This window comes from Anabas testudineus, chromosome 5 (assembly GCF_900324465.2).
Source record: "Anabas testudineus chromosome 5, fAnaTes1.2, whole genome shotgun sequence".
Lineage (NCBI taxonomy): Eukaryota > Metazoa > Chordata > Actinopteri > Anabantiformes > Anabantidae > Anabas > Anabas testudineus.
In genome coordinates, this window is record NC_046614.1 from 12,264,035 (window position 1) to 12,282,817 (window position 18,783).

General features: G+C 40.6%; 1 protein-coding gene across 3 annotated transcripts; it reads left to right on the forward strand.

Annotated features, from left to right (window-relative positions):
• Window positions 1-1,885: 1,885 nt before the first annotated feature.
• On the forward strand, window positions 1,886-18,243 carry LOC113154744 (FYVE, RhoGEF and PH domain-containing protein 5-like). Of its 3 annotated transcripts, none has more exons than XM_026349100.1 (21): window positions 1,886-2,115; window positions 3,217-5,788; window positions 8,193-8,346; window positions 8,858-8,916; window positions 9,016-9,046; window positions 9,470-9,621; window positions 9,822-9,978; window positions 11,194-11,284; window positions 11,399-11,449; window positions 11,935-11,993; window positions 12,569-12,640; window positions 12,860-12,928; window positions 15,099-15,182; window positions 15,342-15,421; window positions 15,595-15,694; window positions 15,909-16,046; window positions 16,129-16,231; window positions 16,350-16,486; window positions 16,602-16,727; window positions 16,898-17,052; window positions 17,231-18,243. In XM_026349100.1, the coding sequence occupies exons 1-21, from the start codon at window positions 2,106-2,108 to the stop codon at window positions 17,265-17,267; spliced, it is 4,437 nt and encodes a 1,478-aa protein (XP_026204885.1). In that variant the 5' UTR covers window positions 1,886-2,105; the 3' UTR covers window positions 17,268-18,243. The 3 variants fall into 3 exon arrangements, with proteins under 3 accessions (XP_026204885.1, XP_026204887.1, XP_026204886.1); XM_026349102.1 differs by having other exon boundaries at window positions 16,602-16,700; XM_026349101.1 differs by having other exon boundaries at window positions 11,197-11,284.
• The last annotated feature ends 540 nt before the right edge of the window (window positions 18,244-18,783 follow it).

The following is an 18,783-nucleotide window of genomic DNA, read 5'->3' on the forward strand; positions in this document are numbered from 1 at the left end:
GCACATCTGAAGAACAGCATCAGACTTGACTACAGCATATCACCAGCCTTATGCCACCTATTTTTATTCTACACATGTCTGTGTGGTTTGGGGGACACCCTCTCATCCGAAAACATGCTTTCATATTGATCACGTTTGTCAGAGTATCTGTCATTACTCTCTGCTACTGCAGACCACAGCGCCCACGTCCCTCCCCTTTATTGACTCAATATGAAAACGCAATTATTGCACCAACAAAAAGAGGGTCAAAGGTGTAGCCACATAATGTTTTTTAATGAGCCGTACACTCTCTTAGTGACAATGCTGTTTATGGTCTCAGCGAGATCAACAGAAGTTTCATCTCAAGAGAAGAAGTTTTTTGTTGGGCTGTGCTGAACAATTTATTCATACAGTAAAGTACAGTACTACGTCAGTGACTAATGTGTCTAAGATTTCCTCATTGCTAGGGATTGATTTCTGAGACCCTTCGTCATTGTGTTGTTGAGCCTAATCAACACAGAACAGCCTCTATGAAGTGTTTCAGTTCTCTAGAAAGACTCAGTATGCTTCAGGGTGCTGTTTAAATTTTAACGATAGTTTGTTGTCAGGTAGTGGATGTAACATCTCATAACCTGCATGTTTCATGGTCTGAAGAGAGTTTAGGCGTGGACTCAGTCAGTTTTCAAATGAAGTTAGCATCTAATTAAACATAGACTTCGGTTTTTCTATTTGTAGGGTTTGGAGTCAAAACAGCCAGGTCGTACAAAGCCCAGATATTTTTATTGTAATAAATCTTCCACAGCTGTACAATACAAGAGCAAAAATAGCTTCCCTTACTTCATTGCCAGTGAGTCAGAGTTAATGCACCGAGGGGTTAAATGTGATCATGATGTCCATAAGCTGCTAAGGATGTGAAGCTGGGCTGTGCAGGAAACAGGGAGAGAAGTTTCCTGTTATGTAGAAAAAGCCTGTTGTGCACCAATCAGTCAGTCACACGGGTGTGCAGGCAAACAAGGCTGATTTATCAATGCAGGAGAGCTGACATACGTAAGATCTCAGATACAAGACCATTTTGAGCAGATGTGAGCTGTATTATGACTTTATAAAAGTATCATCCACACACAGCCAGCATCTGAGAACATAACATTTACACCTGACCACAACTTTATCTGAATCGCTGTAATGCACATGGAATACCCAAATCAAGTTACAGATATTTAAACTGTAGTGGAGGAGTTTTATTTTGCTAGAATAGTAAGAGTACAGGATGTTTTTTGATGGAAAAATAAAACAACGCACGACTTTCCAATAAGCGATTAGTTATGTAGAGTTTTTAAGTTGTGACCAATGGCTATAGTCATGAATAATTTGTGAAAATCCCAGCCTGCAATAATCCATTAATAAATACTCACAGGGCCCTGATTTTGTGAGATACCAACCAGGGATGGATTACTGAATGGACCTTCTGGGTACAGGGGCAGGAGAGGTGAGGTGGCCCCTGGTCCAGAGCCTCTGTGTGAAGTGATTATTAATATTGTTTTTAGAAAGTGACAGAGCTCTGTTATAGGATGCAAAATGACCACAGATATGTGGTCAAAAGGTGCAAAGAAAGAAGGTACTAATAGTATTAATAGTGTCTAACAACTGATTTATAAAGCTAAATCCGGAAATCATTGAGTAACTGTACCTTTTATTCTAGATTTCAAACGTGTATTGACATGTTTTAATAAAAATACAGTGTAATGCGTGTATTTTGCCTAATGCTGTATCGACAGTGGCGTTATATCAGACACTAATCAGCTTCTGATTTCAGGTTTACGTCGATGTTGACATTTCCAGCACTTGGCTGCTGCTTTTAGAGGGATCCTGTGGTGTGCTTTGGTGTAACAGAGAGCGGGTCGAGCCTTTTCTTCATTTGGTTTCCAGTCGCGTCCTGCGCGCCGTAGGACGCACAAACGATCAGCTGAGCGGCGTCTCGCTCTCAGGGGAGGACAGGGATGTGTTCAGTCAGACTGTGTGTGTGGACAGTTTAACAATTTGTTGCGAGCTTCGTTTTTTTTTACACTTGAAAGAAATTTGCAGCTGCTTTTTGTAGACGAGATGTTGGAGATGGTCGCGTCGCCAAAATGAACACAGGTGAGAGGATTTTTAATTTTGAATTCACTGACGTGGTTTTAGTGTGTTCAGTGTTAAATACAACGAATTTTGAGCAAGTGCACCCGGCTGCGTAGAAAGTCAGATAGACTTAGACTTAATAACTTTTATTCCTCTTGTCAATTCATCTGTGCAAATGGAGAATACAGCGGAGCAAAAGGATGTGAAGCTGGTGTTTTTGTAGATGCCAGATGCCAATGTCGAGGTAGTAAATCATTTTTATATCACACTCATAGAAAAACATTGATTTCGGTGTTATTAAGAGCACATTTAGTTCACTTTGAGTGTTAAAACCTAAGAACACGTTTTGATTCCTGAGCCTCTCTGGGAGTCATCCACAGGTTTATACCTATTTTAAAAAAAACTATATGAATTTTCGATTTTTTTTTAAATTTTTATTTATTTTTATTTTTTTTCGGTACATACTCACACCATACACTAAAATCTTTTCTGTCTTTGTTGTCCAGAGAATGGTGAACCCAATTTGCAGGTTATTGCCAGAGCTCCTATTTATCAGATTCTGCTCTGAAAGTGATCATGTTGTTGTGCATCACTGAAATGTATTAAACCAGCACAAACAACATGTGTTGCTTTTTGTCACTTCCCTTTGTAGAAGTTTACAGTTTATTACCCTAAAAGCAGAAGAGGCAGTCTGAGAGGGATTTCTCTGCCTTGAATCACAGGAAGTGAGTCAGGGAAATCCCTTAGATTTTTTGTGTTCTTTCTCAAAGGATGTATATAAAGAATACATACTCATTTTAAGTCTTTAATGTAAGAAATGACCACATTTTAGCACTTTGAGTAGCTTTTTAACATAAGAAGAACATCTAGCAGGATTGCATTATCTATACAACTGCCTTGATTAGTTGTTTAACAAACCTGCACACACCTTGTAGAGAAAAAGGTCAAACTATTACTGCAGTGATTAGTTTGATATCAAAATGCCACAAGTACAAACACATTGCAGTTTTATTCTGAAACTGCATCTTTAAGCAGGTGTGGGTCGAAGGGACATAACACAAATCACACGAGCTATTTTAAAGCACATAATCTTACAGTTTCCTTTTCCTGTTGTTCTCTCAGACTGCACCAAGCCTTCTGTTGCTCCAAAGCCAAGATTTGTTTGTCACGCCAGTCTGAAGCCGTCTTCTCCTCTCATGTCTGCGGCCAGGGGTCCCAAACCTTCTATCGCCCCGAAACCTAAAGTTACATTAGAGCTTAATGGTAATGAGGGACGATGCAGTAATGGAAGCTTGCTCACATCAGATGGTGAGATGGATGAAGAACCTGGGACGGAGAATGGTCTAAACAGTGTGATTACAGAAGAAGAACAGTTTACCACCTACATCATCAGCTCACCACAAAAATATCTCGAGAATGTGTCGAAGGGGTCAGAGGATGGAGAGATGACAGAAGAGGAAAAGGATGAAGACGTGATTCAGAAGATGGATGAGGACTGGCGATTAACTGACAGTGCCCTAACAGAGGAGGTGGACTCTGTGGAAACACTGTGGGTCAGTGATGCTGGACTCACAGCTGACTCCGAGGAGGCGGTGGAGATGATTGACACGGACATCACTGAGGACATGGATGCTGAGGGTTGTGATGCAGGCGAGGCGCTAGCTGACACAGACGGCCTTTCCATGGGCAATGTTTCTGTTAACAGCACTGACGAGGAGGGCGGGGGCTATTCTGCTCCAAATCGACACACGAAGGAGAAGCTGCAAAATCTCCAAATTCCAGAGGATGAAACAGGCGACTGTACAGCAGATGATTTGAGCGAGTCTCTCACAGACGAGCCTGGAGCCCCCATCAGTGAAAACAGGAAGGACACCGACACATATGTTTTTGTAACAGATGACGATGTAAAAGAAGGGGAATCTGCTTCTGATTGTGGCATTACTTGTAACATCCTGAAGTTAAGATGTGGCCATAAAAGAAAGGAAATGGGTGAAAACCTACAGAACTTCAGTGTTAACAACCAGAAATATTTCTGTGATACGAACGAGGAACATGTTATCTTGGAGCATGAACCAACTAATGAATCCCACTACGTCTCTTCAGAAGACATTATTAACGGAGAGATCACGTCAAGAAATGAAATAGCTCATGGACTACCACAGAGTCTGCAAACACCACACAAGGGTCCGTCTGTAAATGGCAGTGGAATAGCATGTGATGAAACAGCAGAAAATGAACCAACAAAATGTGTGTCTGATGGGGATTATGAGCAGATTGGTAACAGGGTTGAGTCCAACAGCAACAGCGGTGATGAGAACAAGGAAAGGTCGTGTCAAAAAAGTATGTCTTTCAGAACTGTAGAGCACAAAACTCAGACAGCAAAGGCCTCGATGAATCATCCGGACTGCCAGCCAAGGTTCAGGTTGGTGTCCATCTCCGTGCCAAGAGACGCTGACACCTCGCTGACCTCTTCTCTCTCAGAAAGCCAGCTGCTCTCTCCAAGTGACTCAGCTGTCTTCAGAGATGACAACGACCTGGAGGGTCACATAGTGCCATTTCTGGACGACAACACAGATACAGAGCAGGACATTAGTGATGAGCATGTTTACGAGGAGCCGGGCCACAGTTCAGGACAAAATGTTTTTCCATTTGACAGGAAGGTCACGGGGATGCAATCCCGCTCGCTGTTACACCGCGTTAATAATAATGGGGCTGAGATGGGAGGTCAGTTTCTTCAGAGGCCCTACACGAGTGGATTCGGAAAACCTACACTTAGCAGCAGCCCCCTGTTAAGCTCAGTGCGGCACAAAAGCTACTCCAAACCCCACTATTTGGCCTTGTATCCCCGCTCCCTGTCCATGGAGGGACAGGACATGCCTCTGTGTGTCTACAGAGAAGGATCTCCAATGCACAGTGGTGCCATTTCTTCATCTGGAAGCTTCTCCAGATGCTCACCTCTGCCGTCCAGTGGCCTGTCCACTCCAACGTCTGTGGTGGATATTCCTCCTCCATTTGAGCTGGCCTACATCACCAAGAGGCCCATCACGAAGAGTTCCCCCTCACTTCTCATTGAGGGAGACTCGCCAGAGAAAAACAGGAAAAAGAAATCCTCTATAAAGCGCTTCCTGATGCTTAAGTTTAAGAGGAAAACAGAGAGCAAGCCTGTGGTGGATGTCAATCCAACCTCCTTTAAGTCACACGAGCCCAGCCACCACACAGCCAGCAGATTGCTGGATTTAGACAGGCACAGCATGAGTAGCTCTCCTCAGCTCAACTCACGCTCTGCTAGTAAATCTCAAATTCCCACGGAGTCAGCCTCCACGTTTTTGTACTACAATGAAAGCAAAAGAAAAGGGAGCTCTGTGGCCTTCCTCAATCGCAGTGTCGTCCGAGTGGAGTCTTTTGAGGATCGTTCCCGTGTGCCTTTCATACCTCTCCCCCTAACCAAGCCTCGCTCCATTTCCTTCCCCAACGCAGATACCTCTGACTATGAGAATGTTCCTGCCATCAGCTCAGACTACGAGAACGTCCAGGTCCCGCAGCGGAGGCCTGTTCGACAGGTGCCGTTCCCAAACTTCTTCGACCGTCCCAGTCGAGTGCTGTCGTCTGCCAACGAGACTGATGGTTATGTGGACATGAGCAGCCTACCTGGGTTTGAACATAAAACTCAGTTACCTGAACAAGAAACAGAAAGGTACATAATGAGTCTTCTGAGGAACAGCACTGCATTAAATATTAACTTCACCATCCAAATATTCTCACTGTGACAGTGCTGAAGTTATTTTAATTTAATTCAATTCAATTCCGTTTATTTATATAGCATCAAGTCACAACATTGTGAGATTAGGACTGGGTGCTGTTGGGGCATGTTGGGTGGCGGCACTGCTGCTGCTGCTGCTGGTGGTCTCTTCAGATCTCAGTGAAAACACACTGGTTTCATTCATAAATCTTCTGTCTAGGTGCAGAAACAGCCTTTTGTGTTGGTGTTGTGGGTAGATCCTCTTGTTTCCCTGCTTGTTGGTATGGTCAGCCATGCTGCGCTGACATTAACCCATCCCCCCTGCATTCCTGTTGGTTGTGCCCATATCATACAGGCTGCTCAGGATGATTAATTGTCAAAGCATTTTGGAGTCATTTTTCTTCTCTAGCCACTCAGGAACAACAGGCTGAGATACAATCTCAGTATGTTCTGTAGTCAGCACTTGTTCACCGCAGTGCTTCCCCCTCTCTCAAGGTTCAAAGAAAAACTGTACAACGAAGGCTTTAAAGTACTAAGAAGTTGTATTACCTGAAAGAACTAAACATAGACACGATGCTTGTTGATAAATACATGTAAATACGCAATCTTCATTCTATGCTTCACTCTAAGTTCAGCCACAGCAGGATGAAGACTGGACCTCCTATCTGTCTTTAGTTATGAATGAATTCGATTGTTGTTTGCTTTTCCATTCCCTGAAGCTGGATAAGTACATGATTGTATTAATTTAGCTTATGAAGGTAAACTGATGTGTAAGTTGCGGAATCAAACAGTAGAATACAAATTTTGTTCATCAGTCTGGGTTCAGACAGCATTGGTCCTGGTAGTATTCAGATTTTTCGTAGTAGGTGTGCCTTCAAAGTAGTAGGGTGAGTCAACTATGACTTAAGCTACTGTCTGAATACAAATAGGACTATGTGGACTGTTAACAGTAGCTACACCTGCTGAATTATTAATTTCAGGTAAAAATTATTTCACTAATACAACCAATTTAAGTAATTTAAGTTGCACTTCACTCACACTGGGTGGCATTGTTTTGTCATTATCAAATAGTAGGTCTTGCTTGGCAAAGCTATATCTGAATGGACAGCAGAGTCAGTTGTAGAAGCTGGTAGTTTAGCAACAGCCTGAAGGAGTCATTTTAGCAGATAGTTTGGAGATCTGTGGTGCCTCTTCCCATCACTACTGTCACTGGAGCAAATTGGCTCACCATTGAACCTGGGGCAAAGAGAAAATTAATATTTGATGTCTTCTTCTGTAATTTATATCTGTAGTTTTTGCCTTGAGCCTTTATACAACACAGCAGGACTGTGATAAGTGACAGAGGCGGTTTCTGTGGGAGTGATATAAAAGCCTAATATAGAAGCTGTGGTTTACACACCTCCCGGGATCTCATCCAAAATGTGATCCTGTGAGCAGTAATGGGCCGTGCAGCCCCAACGTGTCTAATGCACAGATCTGAACTGTTCACATATGTTGTTCATATGTGGCTTATTTGCATCTCATTGGAGGTTAAATCTGTTGGTGCATTGAGAGAAACATGGTGGGAACATCGACAAGGCAATTGGTCACAAAGAGGGCTGCTGCATCATACTGCAACTTAAACATGTGTTTTTATTTGCATAGCTTACACTCCCCAATGAGTGGCAGACATTAGCATATTCATTTAGGTTCCCTGCAGAAGAGAATCTTGTAGCATAAAACACCGACATGCGTCCCTGGTTGGGTACAGTTATCACCGCAGGCCTTTCAGGATCAGTTTATTGGTTTCTGTAGCCTTTATCTATTCACATTGGCTTGGAACACTGAATACAGTGTGTTTATTATAGTGATATTTCAATGTAGAACACCATGAAGGACTATAAAGATGGCTGTGCTGGTTAAATGAAATTCATCAGATTTATTTTCACATGAATGAATGCAGTTAACATTATCCAACTTCTGAGTCAAAGTTGTGGCAAAAATTCCAATGTTACATTACCTACCCAGACTTGTGGTTCCCAGCCTGGGGTTGAGAGTCTCCCAAGAGGTTCCAAGAAAAATCTGAGCAATCACAAGAGCAGCAAAGGAATAATACAGAACATATAGAGTAATATTTAACATTTCTCTAATTATTAGTAGGTAGCACAATGACTGTCAGTCAGGCATGAAAACAAATAGTTGTGGTTTTGTGAGGGGGTTATGTGCCGGACTATGTCTTGGCCGTGACTAGTTGCCAGGAAACTAGTGAAGACGTTCTAAAACATCTGGTCCCACATTTTTTTCACTATTGTTTAATTACTGTTAAATATTAACACTATTCTTACATTTGTGTATACTGACATTTGTGGTCACTTCCCAGTGCCTATACAGAAGCCTACAAAGTGTGTTCAGTGGCTGTCGGTCCACAAACTGGTTCTGTGGGCGATGTCAGGGGAGAGACAGCGGGCGAGGAAGACCAGGGACGCACCTCTGAGGAGGAAGATGCAGGTGCAGACAGCAATTACGACAAACAGGTCAGTTCTCACAAATGTAAATAAATATGAGTAGATTGGAAAAGAAGCACTTTATAAAGACATAACAATATTTCAATATTAACCTTTTTAAATGTCTTGTATAGAATTTAAACTTCATTATTACTAGTAGTATTAGTTACTTGAGCATGTTTTCTCCTGTATTTGTCACAGGATTTCTTACTGTTTTACCAAGGGTATTATCTTTATTTCTTTAATTTGTTTTGTATCTTTATTTTGAAAGAGCAAGAGCCACCTTTTACCAAAAATAAATAAATAGAATTGAAGATATATTTGAAAAAGAATATGAACTGTTTTTCACCATGGGCATCGCTAAAATTGCCCCCACAAGCCAGGATTTTAACACAGGTTAATGGAGGTTAATAGGGTACTACAGGCCTGTCCTCATTATTTAGAGTCTGATTGCTACTTAGAGACAGTGTGGAGAAGAGAGCCTGCTATACTTGATGCTTTAGCTCATCCAATTACAAGTAAATAATATGATTGTTTACAGCCTGATGGTCGATCCAGGGCCTTTTACATTGCAAAAGAACTGGTGGATACAGAAAAATTGTAAGTTACATGTTAATTATTTCCTTTTCATACATTTCTGCCTCTCTGTTCAAACTTATTAGATTTTTATTGAACTGTGTACATATTTCCTGTCCACAGGCATGTGAAAGCTCTTAAACGTCTTCAGGAAGTAAGTGTATTCTCATCAAATTTGTTAATATAATGTATATTCAATAGTTTCTACCACCAGAAAACTACTTGGTGAAACATCTCACGAGTAATTAGGTTAAATAATAGTTAATATCATGACTGGGTATAAAAAGAGCATCTCAGCAGGGGTTAACTTTTATATCTATGAAGGAACCATTAATTATATAAGATGTACACAGATTTGGGTGCAACCTACAACAACTCGTTGAGCATTTAAATATATCAAACAAGAACAAGGCAAACTTTAGCTTTCAAAATTTTCAAAATTAAATGATTGGTCTCCTCAGTTCCCAAACAAAAGGTGATGCATCATCCCAACTTTTTTTTGGAAATTAATTTTGTACATTTAATCGATTAACACTATTTAAAATATTTATAAATCACTCTTTTTCTTGTTCGCCAGGACTTTCGGGAAGCAGTGGGGGCAGCTGTTGGGGATGAGGGTGAACCTGTGTTGGAAGAAGAGAGGCTTCGAGAGATTCTCAATGAGCTGCCTGATGTTTACACGCTGCACCGCCGAATCCTGACTGAGCTGGAGAACCGCATCCGACACTGGTGAAACATATACACTGTCTGAGGGAACACTGAAACAAACCTATGCACATATACAGTGTAAACAAAAGGATTTCCCTTCTTCATTCTTCTTGTATTGCTCCACAGAGTGCACGTATTCATGCAGCTCAGAATTAAGTAGCATCTGAAGACTGGTTTATGCTGCTTCTCATTAATCCTCTCACTTCTGTTTCACCATTCAGGGAGGAGAGCCAGAGGATAGCAGACATCTTTCTGTCTAGAAAAGCAGAATTTTTGGTTTTTACCACTTATATTGGTCACTATGACCGAAGTATGAACCTGCTGGAGGAGAGCTGCAGAACCTCACCTTCCTTTTCTGCCATTGTTCACCAGTTTGAGGTGAGACCTACACTTCTCTAGGTCTAAACACAAAATATAGACATGAAATTCACATACTTTTTCTTGCCACAGTAGATGTTTTGCACCAGCAGCATTTGTGATGAAGAATGTGTGGTATTGTGTTGTATGGTTAATACAAAAGGCAGACAGCAAAAATAAATAAATAAATAAAGTAGTAATTTCTACAGAGGGTAGGAAAAATATATTCAACATGAGCCACTCAGAATAACAGTTCAGTACTAAACATCTCTTTAAATGCAGAGGGATCTTAAAATTAATGTAGGTTGCATTTCCCAACAGCTTTTTGATCTTCACAGCACTTGAGTGAAGAGGTTTAATTAGCTTTAGTTAAATGAACAGTGTTTTTCAAACCAGACAGCCACAGACGCTGCTGCAGAAGCTGTTCAGTTGATAGATTTAAAGTATAAAACATAAAAATAGGATATCATATTTTTGAATGTTTAACTGGGAGAGATCAGCATCTGTTCACAGTTTCATTTACAAACGAATGCTATCCAGCCAGCTGCTTAGTGCAGAGCCTGGCAGGGATCAGTGTTAAGACTGTTTTTTTTTTGTTGTTTTTTTTTTTTTTGTTAGTTTCCACAGGGACTGGGGGAACACAATATTAGACCCTTTTGTAAAACCTAGCTAGATTGTAGAAGGAAACCACAGTGGCACTATATACAAGCATCCCATTTATGGACAAAGGAGTTTCCAATATTCTCTCTCCATTTTATAGACCATGGAGGACAGGAGTTGGCAGGAAGTCTGCAGAGCTGGGCAGTTTTTTTTCTGCTTGATTTAAAAGCATCTGTGTTTAAAAGTCCTTAGATTCTCCGAGGCGCTTTGTGTATTAATCAGGGCAGGACACTTGTAGACTGTTTATTTTTCATCATTTTCCCACACACTTTTGAATTACACCTGTTTCTCAAAATCTGACCATTGTTGTCAACATACGAAAACATCAACAACATACTTAACCTCCAATATAACCCCCCTGAATAAGGCAAAATATTATTACACACTCATACACGCCCACACGGCTGACCAGTCGTCTGTGTTATTGGATGTGGTTCACACATATATAAACCACACATGTTGTTTTATTTAATCTAACACCTGAATGGCCAAAGTTAATGTGAGTAAATCTGGCCCTTGTAAGCAGTAATAATACAAATATACGTGTTGATTTTATATTTCTTTCATTTTCCCCAGCAGCAGAATCCAGCTGGGGGAAAAGTGTCTCTCAGACATCAGCTCCTGCAGGTCATTGTGCGTGTGGCTCAGTATCGCATGCTCCTCACAGGTGAGTCAAGTATAAAGGACAAGATGTGCTCGATATGGATGGAGTATCTTCTCTGTCATCACGTACATTCCTGACTCCCAGGAGGCATAACTTTTTTCATATCTCCTCTCATAGATTACCTGAACAATCTTTCCCCTGATTCCAAGGAATATGAAGATACCCAAGGTACCCAAAACAAACAGCAGCCTCAGTGTGGACAGAGGCGGCTCACTCTGCTATCTATTGCACACAAGAGAGCGTTATTGGTCTTTGTATGTTGCTTTGTGTTTACAGGGAATTTATCTGTGCTCATTTGGCATGGAGAGATGGCCATGAGAGAGCCAATTTAGATTTTTTTTGGTTTGTGGTGGTAACCCACCAGACAGTCATTTCAGGTCTGCTGTGTGAAGTCTGTAACATGTAATTCACGAGAAGGCAAGCTGTAGCAGCAACACTATCTCTTTCTGTATCTGCGATAAGGGAGCCACCTTAGTCCAGGCTTGTATACATGTCTGGACTCCTGACTTATTGGAGTGTTATTCTAGGTGACTGTCTATATGCAAAGAATGGATGAAGAAACATGTCACCAATTCTGAATATTTATGTGAATGTGTTCACACTGTGTACTTTGTGTCTTGTTTGATGTCTCTGTCTGTGTTTGTCTCATTCAGCTGCTGTGGTGATAGTGTCTGACATTGCAGATCAAGTAAATGACAGCTTGAAACATGGGGTAAGTATCACTCTTGAACACAGCAAAGAGACAGCTGTATTCAGAATTATATATATATTATCTTATAGTATCTGTCTATATACTTCTGATCACTGAGATATGACAGCACATTAATTCTATTTCCCAGTCATCCATCTCCAGTTTAGTCCTATAGTCCCATAGATTGTATTCCAGAACTACCACAAGATCTTTAAAAAATGGCCCAGTGTTTACGTTTAAGTTCAAACACATATACTAATACTAATAACAGACACTCGACAAATGTCCCTATTTCCATTATTCACAGCTCTGTGTTGTTCTTACTTAGCACCTAGTTTAAAGCACTGCTTTTTCTTATGTACAAACTCAAAGAGGTGTTAGCATGACTTGACACATCTTTTTTTGGTGACATTTAGCACCTTAGTTCTAGCCAGAGTCATGATTTCTGAATATATGAATTTAATCAGTACTTTGCCAGATTATTCCAGGTGACAGATACATAAAATAACAAGCGGAATCATGAAAGTACTTTGACTTGATATTCTCTCTCTCTGCCTTTTTGTTCTTTTCTCTTTTCTCTTTTCTTTGTGTCTCAGGAGAACTTGTTGCGCCTGGTCAACATAGAGTACAGTGTTCATGGCCAGCGGGATCTGCTGCAGCCTGGCCGGGTATGACTCTGTCTGATAACAGCATTGTTTCTGTCTGAAGTTTGCCAGCACACCCTGTCTGCCCTGCACCACCCTTGTATTGCCCTTTATACAATCATTCAGCTGGGAATCCCCAGTCAACCGACATTAATTACTGGAGATGTCCTGTATCTGTCACGACAAGATGGCTTGTGAAGTGATTGGTTTTAATCCTGTTCGTGTTTTTTTTTTTTTTTTTAGGTTTTTGTGAAAGAGGGCACTCTGATGAAGGTCAGCAGGAAGAGTCGACAGCCCCGCCATCTGTTTTTGGTAAATGCTGTTTCCTGTTTGTTTCCTGTTGTGTTAATTTTTTTGTATTTCCGATTTACAGCAGGTTCTAATAGCAGTGTCGTTGACGTCTAGTAAATTAGTGTAAAATGTAGAATGAGGCACTTTCCAAATGATCTACTTCTATGTCCTGACTGCTCTATTAAGAACAGGGCTTCCTGGCAGGATGTTTCTGAGTGTTGACTTCCTGAGACACTTTTTTATTGGCAACACAGGGAAGGTCAGCAGCAACTACTTTTAATCTGAGGGATCCGTGTACACCTGTGAACTTCACAATATTAATTATGGCAGCTAAATATTTAATTTGCTTGACTTTAAGATAGAGAGTGCTTTTAAATCACTAAGATGATTTGAAAGTAAACAAAAGACAAGAAGCTTTATAAGGAAGGGAGATCAATTTACTTGATAAAGAAGGTAAATAACAAAATAATTCAGGTCATTCCTCACCATCTGCTACAACTAGGTCAACACAACATCATAAATTTCACAAAGAGATAGTTAGAGTTATACAGAAAGTTAAGGAGATTGTGAAAAAAGACATAGAGGACGTACTGAACAAAACATTTAGTTTGTAAAATCCGGACATCCGGAGATAGCTGTTGTAAAAAAAATGTTGTAATCAGGAGAGATTCGAAAATTAAACGCCTTTGCACATTATCCATAGAGTATCATCAAAGCATTGCTTTTCCCTCCTGTGGCGTTTTTGAAATAGGGGATCAGGGCTCGGCACTAAAACTGCTCGTAAATGTCTCTTCTGGAAAAATGTTGGTAATCATCGGTTCGCAACTTTTACCCTGCCAGTTTATCCACCCAGATGCTGATCACGTGTTATTAGCTATTATTAATACTGGAGACAACATAATAAAACAAGTCTGCAGGAGTTGGCAGTTTTCTAAATAAGGCACTTAAACATAGAGGGATTGGAAGTAAAATAATCCACTGAAAAAAAATAATATAGAGATTAATAATGCAATTTGATATCAGCCTTGATACAGTGCAAGAAATTATTCACAGCACTTTTTCTACATTTTCTTTTGTTACAACTTTATCTCAAAAGGATTAATTTCATTATTTTCCTCAAAATTCTACAAAAATACCCCATAACGCCAAAGTGAAAGAAGGTTGTTTGAAATCTTTGCAAATTTAATCAAATTAAAAAAACAAAAACAATCACATGTTTTTACAGTCTTTGCCATGACATTCAAAATTGAGCTCTGGTGCATCCTGTTTCCGCTGATCATCCTTGAGATGTTTCTACAGCTTGATTGGAGTCCAGCTGTGGGTAAATCCAGTTTATTGGACATCATTTGGAAAGGCATACACCTGTCTATATAAGGTCCCACAGTTGATGGTGCATGTCAGAGCTTAACTTAAGCCACGAAGTCCAAGGAATTGTCTGTAGAGCTCAGAGACAGGATTGCATTGAAGCACAGATCTGGGGAAGTTTGGAATCATCAAAACTCTTCCAAGAGTTTGTGAGCAATGTACACAGACATTGTTGATGAAAACCTGTTCCAGAGCGTTCTGGACCTCAGACTGGAAATATCTGAAAATGGCTGTGCACCGACTCTCCCCATCCAACAAGATCGATCATGAGAGGTACTGCAAAGAAGAATGGGAGTAACTGCCCAACAATAGTTGTGCCTTGTAGCTTATAGCTTCATACACAACAGGGCTGTAATTGGTGCTAAAGGTGCTTCAAAGACTTTAAATACTGATGTTTTTTTGTTTTTTTTTATAAATTTGAAAAGATTTCAAACAAACTTTTTTCACATAGTCATTATCGGGTGTTGTTTGTAGTATTTTGTGGACAATAATTAATTTAATCTAATAATATAATTTAATTTAATTTTAACTATTTTAGTATCAAGTCAACAATAACCAACGACCATCCTAAGGAAAATATATACATACAGTACTGTGCAGTGTCTGTGGTCACTGTGATCAGTGAATAAACTGTGTGAACTCATAGAGGTCACGTTTTGTATTAAAGTGCCACCTAGTGGACATTTCCTGCACGTCTATGATGATTTCTGAGCAACTAAATCTTAATACATTATTTTATCCTTGTATCAAATTGAATAAAGGGATTCACATTTAATAAACACTTATCTCTCTGCACATGAACTATGAACATTATCTCTGTTGTCAGATGAACGATGTGTTGCTCTACACCTACCCGCAGCAGGACGGGAAATACAGACTGAAGAACACGTTGTCACTCACTGGATTGAAGGTCAGACTTCCTCCTTAAGTCTTGGTGAATTTTCTTTAAACTTTAGCAGATAGTGTTTTCTTCTGTCAACATGTGAAAGTGTGTTTGCCTTGTTTTTAATCTCTCTCTCTCTTTGTCTTTCTGGCCTTTGATTTGTGATATCACTGATTATTCAACCAGGTCAGTAAACCCGTCATAGAAAACATCCAAAATGCACTGAAGATCGAGGGAACAGACATCTCCTTCATTCTGTCTGCAAGGTGGGTCACACTCTGCTGTGTCCTGTTTAAATGATGGATTAAAATGTCTTCATAAACTCAGGAGGTCAAAATCTTTAAGAGCTGACCCTAAAACTGCTTATATTTTGGATTTTGACTGTAAAGTCTATAAATGGTAAAATCAGCATTTTAACAAAAGTGAGTTTTTATTGCAGTTCATTCATTGAAAGAGAGGACTGGTTTTACACTCTAAACCGAGCTGTGACTGAACACACAAGAGGCACAACAGCAGGATTCAACAGCTGCTCAGGAGAAGTGAGCAAACGCCATCTTTTTTACTCACTTCTACTATAGCTACTACTATAACTACCACCAGTGTTGCCACTTATGGCCATCATTCCCCTAAGCATAATGAAGTGTGTGTGTGTGTGTGTGTGTTTGTGTGTGTGTGTGTGTGTGTGTGTGTGTGTGTGTGTGTGTGTGTGTGTTTGTGTGTGTGTGTGTGTGTGTGTGTGTGTGTGTGTTTTAGGCCAAAGATCGTCTGCGTCTGTCTCTAGGAGAGAAAGCGCCCACACTTGTTCCAGTGTCGGAAGTGATGATGTGCATGAACTGCACCTCCGATTTCAGCCTCACTCTTCGCAGACACCACTGCCATGGCTGTGGGAGAGTGAGCGAAAAATAAAACACAGTGCTCTACAATACTTTATTATTTGGTTGACAGGATATAACTTGTACTTTGTTTGATACAGATTGTCTGCCGGAGCTGCTCCAGAAACAGATACCCTCTAAAATACATGAAAGACCGTATGGCCAAAGTGTGTGATCACTGTTACAATGAGCTGACAAAGAGAGGTGGGAAAATTCACCTTTAATCTAATTTTTGTTTTTAAGGTTTTATCACTTGGACTGTCTGTCAGTGTTTGAAATTGCTGTTATTCATGTCATCCATTTATGTCGCACCTCTCTACAGGTGGAGATGCGTCAGCTCTGACAAGTAAAAGTAGCCCTCGTCCAAACCGGGCCAGCCGTCCTCTCTCTACTATGTTTCAAAACATTCATCCTCCCAACATTTGGAGAAACCGAAAAGGCACTGTCACCTTCAACAAGGTACTGCTGCCTTAACACATTCTTCTTTCCGTTCAGAGGAGCCATGTTCACTCCACATAGCTGTGGATGACAGTTAATGTTATATTTTTTTAATAACTATGCTATTGTTGTGCAGGTGACAGTGTCAGAAGAAGGCTCCATTAGTGGCAGTCTACAGCGCAGTAAGAAGACCAAGAGGAACTGGAAGAAACTGTGGTTCCACCTAAAAGACAAGGTGCTTTACACCTATCGAGCCCAAGAGGTGAGGGGAAACATGCACTCCCCTTTAACCTGAACAGCACATATTCACACATAAACAGCCTTACACACTGAGCAGGCTTCAGCTGGAGATTACAAATAACTAAAAATGCAGTTGCATCACTATATTGTTTAATCCTTTTTCTTTTTCCCCGATGACAATTCTGTCTGTAGGAGAAAGTAGCATCAGAGAGTTTGCCTCTGTTGGGTTTCACAGTGAAGCTGCCTGACAAGCAGCAGGGAGAGGACGAGGCTAACGTCTTCCAGCTTTACCACAAAAACACTTTGTATTACACCTTCAAAGCCGAGGACAACTACACAGCCCAGAGGTGAGAACCGTGACTACAGAATATGATATGAGAATACAAGTTTAAAGATATTTAAACGTGGTTACTACTGATAATAAAATAGTAAGGTTTTATAGTAACAGTATAGTAATTTTTTTATTCAAGAAAGGGACAAAATTGCTCTTTTAACTGCACTTCATGCTGTGCTTTCCTTATACAGGTGGGCTAATGCCATGGAGGAAGCCACAGTTTTATAGGATCAGTTACGCTGGTGGGTAGAAGCCTGCTGCCTTTCTTCTGCAAGAAAATAAAACAGACTGCAAAAAAAAGAGAGAGAATATTTGATTATGTGTGCAAGTTGTAACTTGCCTGGCTGAAGAAAAGAAGACAGTGTGTTCTTTGAAAGGGGACACCATCACCTACTTTATCGACCTCCAGCGTCCCCTGCCTGCTGTTACAGCAGGTGTGATGCTGAGAGTCACAAGAGGCGTTGGCCCAGATACCTGCCAGTGTGGAACATTACATTGATGTGACCTGTATTTCACCCAGCAGCTGATCAGTGACGTTCTTCCGCTTCACAGGGACAGAGAGATAGCACAGCAACATAGCAAATATTTCAAACCAACATAGAGAAATTATATGAATAACTGAACAAAAGTCTACTGCTGTTTGCAGAGAGAATGAAAAAATAGTAAACAAATTCAACCTCACCAAGTGTTAATCAGTTACACCTTCAGTCCAACATGTCTTCCCACTGGATTAAATGCATCCCTATGACTAATTCTTTGAAGCGCAGGCTGACTCAAATTAGAATGAGCAATTTTGTACATATAGAAGTGTTTGTAGCTTTGCCATGTGCTGTACTGTTGGAGACAGTCCTGCCAGTGAATAAATAGCTAGAGCTATGATGTTTTGCACTGATATAGGGGAATGAACCTAAAACAGAGATATGACTGTACCTTTATCATAGATGCCAGCTACTGCACTTCGTGTACTTCATTTACTAAACATGCTTTTCTATTGGGGAAATGTAGACAAGTATGTTGATTAAAATATCTACAAGACGCATAATGTAAAATCCTATTTGTATAAAGACTCTGCAAATCACAGATTTCACTGATCGGCAGAGTCAGTGTCCTGGACGATGGAATTTGTACTGTACTTGATGATTTATTAAATTTATTTCTAATACTATTGTTTTAAGGTCAAGTAAAGGAGGCTGTAATGATGAAAGAAGTGGGTCTGCGTTTTCTGTTTCTCCTCCTCATGTCCTCTAGATGGCAGATGGACTAAACATTATTATGTCATTGACTTCCTCTCACCATCTCCTTGCTGTCCTAGCTCAGTGAATACAGCACATTAACAACTGAAACATTTCCACTCCAGTGCAGAGCTGTTTGCACTCCACTTGTAAATCCCCTTTATATCCTGTTTGTTCTAACACGTAGCCCACTTGCGGCCATTTCTGATGAAAGACCTAGCTGGTGAGATTTTCAGATCATACTACGAGCTGCTCAGAACAACACCAGGGAATGAGTGATACGCAGACCAGTGTGCTGTGTGGCCAAAGAAAGGCCAAGCCTGCTCCGCTTCTTGTCTCCCCCTGAGGCTTCCTGACCCAGAATAATATCAGGCAGAAAGTTTGCTTTCTGGGGCTCCGGGAAAGTTGCAGACACCTCGTCCTATATAGAGGACAGATCATTCATCACTCTGTTCTTCCTCTCTAGTCCCAATTCTGTTTTGCCCCTCCTCTGCTGCTTTTATTAAATATCT

What these genes read in the sequence shown, in the direction of transcription:
- LOC113154744 (XM_026349100.1), top strand. An exon ending in AGCCCCGCCATCTGTTTTTG is followed by an intron (nt 12,929 to 15,098) that starts GTAAATGCTGTT and finishes CTCTGTTGTCAG; the next exon opens with ATGAACGATGTGTTGCTCTA. An exon ending in TCCTTCATTCTGTCTGCAAG is followed by an intron (nt 15,422 to 15,594) that starts GTGGGTCACACT and finishes TTTTTATTGCAG; the next exon opens with TTCATTCATTGAAAGAGAGG.